This window comes from Rhea americana, unplaced genomic scaffold (genome assembly GCF_003343005.1).
Source record: "Rhea americana isolate MKP2758 unplaced genomic scaffold, rheAme1 scaffold_296, whole genome shotgun sequence".
NCBI lineage: Eukaryota > Metazoa > Chordata > Aves > Rheiformes > Rheidae > Rhea > Rhea americana.
Genome location: NW_028186419.1, coordinates 1 through 1992, shown reverse-complemented (window position 1 = coordinate 1992; position 1992 = coordinate 1). Strand labels below are relative to the sequence as shown.

At 35.5% G+C, this 1992-nt stretch overlaps 1 protein-coding gene across 1 annotated transcript; it reads right to left on the bottom strand.

The window, feature by feature from the left end:
- Positions 1 to 657: 657 nt before the first annotated feature.
- Positions 658 to 1757, bottom strand: PHYHIPL (phytanoyl-CoA 2-hydroxylase interacting protein like; the record flags this gene model as incomplete). The annotated part of the gene is made up of 1 exon (XM_085309353.1): positions 658 to 1757. A coding segment is annotated over one exon (590 nt), but the record flags the coding sequence as incomplete, so codon positions are not given.
- Positions 1758 to 1992: the final 235 nt, after the last annotated feature.

Sequence of the window (1992 nt, the reverse complement as noted above, 5' to 3'; positions counted from 1 at the left end):
ACTATTTGTGCTAGACCATTTGTGTGAAAAGCAGTTGATAAACAGAAGAATTATCAGCATTTTTGTACTGGGAATCAGAAGCAGGGATTCTGGTAAATACCTAATCCAGAAAGAAAGTAAGTAAGGAACACAAAAATTTGAAAAAAAAAAAGTGGAATAAGTTGAATCATGTTAGTCTTTTGCTTTAACAGTCATTTTGTATTGATCACATAGTATAAGCAACCTGTTTTCTATATTGGTAAGAAATTTTTCATTTTATAAAGCCTGTTACGTACCAGCCATGTTTGTATTTATATTSTATGTAGTGGTTCGGCATGTTTTTGAAAAAAATACACATTTTCAAGTAATTTGGAGGAAAAAGTATGACCACTAAAAGAAATTTTTATTTCTCTGAGATTTGTTTCAGTGTACTGACTTACTTAATAATTTATAACTTAGTTTTATGAATCAGAATGGTCTCCTTCGTAAATCTGTTTTAATTAAAGTCATCTAGAGCAACAGATACAGAGCTATTTGAAGTTTACAAACTACATCTTTGATAAGGGAAAATGATTTCATGACATGTATACAATTGATATTAAAATGTAATCTATATATTCTATATGATTGTATAATATTTTATACAACAGTACAAATAAAATATTTTTCTATTATATTTATTATGTCGAGACACAGTTTCTCTTTTCAGTTAGCTAATATAAATAACATAAATAACACTGTCAAACAACACATTGGAAGTGCTGACATTTCTAGGCTTTGAGATTTAAATCATGCTGCAGTTACAACCTTTCATGCTGTTTGGAGTTATTCCAGTATTTGTTCAATAGTTAAAATGAATGCATATTTAAACACCGTTTATAAGCTGTTATTTTTATTTTGCTAAAGCAGTTTATATAGGATTCTTGTTATGTTTGGCAAGAAACAGAAAACAATTTTTGCAGCATCTAGGTATAAGTGGTTGCCAGAAAGAAATCCAGGACTTCTAATAATTTAAAGCATTGGGGGAACAGAAGGGAAAGAGGGAGAGAAATACTAAAAATGCTATTGACGATTATGAAAACTGATCTTTGCTTTTGGTGACAGCGGCATGTGCATGCTTCCGAAGAGAACGTCTGACTATGGAAATGGACAACAGAGGTTTGAAGACTGCTAAGTAATAAGAGAACTTTAACGTCCAACACTGATATTGCAGGTCTTGCAGCTAGGATCCTTCTTTGCATTTGCAGTAGACAAACTCATTAGTTGGTGACCAGTAATTTCTGCAACTGTGCCAAGAGACAGATCCACAGGATCAGTGTAAATTACTTCCAAAATAACATCTTGGGCATGATGGTAAACCATTACACCATCTTCTTCATTGCAGGTCAGAAATTTATTATCTTTTATATTTAGTTGAGGAAGGCGCTGCTTACAGAATTCATCTCCCGGTGATCCAAGAGGGGCAATGACGAGAATGACGTAGTGGTAGGCTGTGTACATGCAGTAGAAGTCTCCAAAGTACAAGTTAGTGTTTGGGTTGAAGAGTTTTTCAGCTGCAATCTCAAACCTGTATCTTCCATAAGGTGAATCTTGTGGTGGCTTCCCAGTGTTAAACTCAGTGTTGCAGCTAAAGAAGATGCCTTCCAGCTTCCCGCTGATCGGAGAGCCGTGGCTGCCACTGTTATCCTTAACAGAAGGCTGCATAGCATTTCCATGATGCTCTCTACAAATGAAGGACTGGTATTGTTTAGTTTGAAACACAGTTAAAAAATTAGGACCTCATGCTGTTTGTTTGGTAACGGTAGTGAAGAGACACACACCCCCAAGGAAAAAAAACTGTTAAAATGAAACCTGTGATCTTAGCTGTAGGAAAATCGAGTACCCAGCCTCAGAAAGAAAGAGCTGGAACAATTCATGCTAGAGGGAAAAGAAAGATTGCTTTTCCAGTCTGGCTTCTCTGCCAGCTGTGAGCGGTATGGGTATGATATGAAGGCAAAGACTGTCACAAACAAC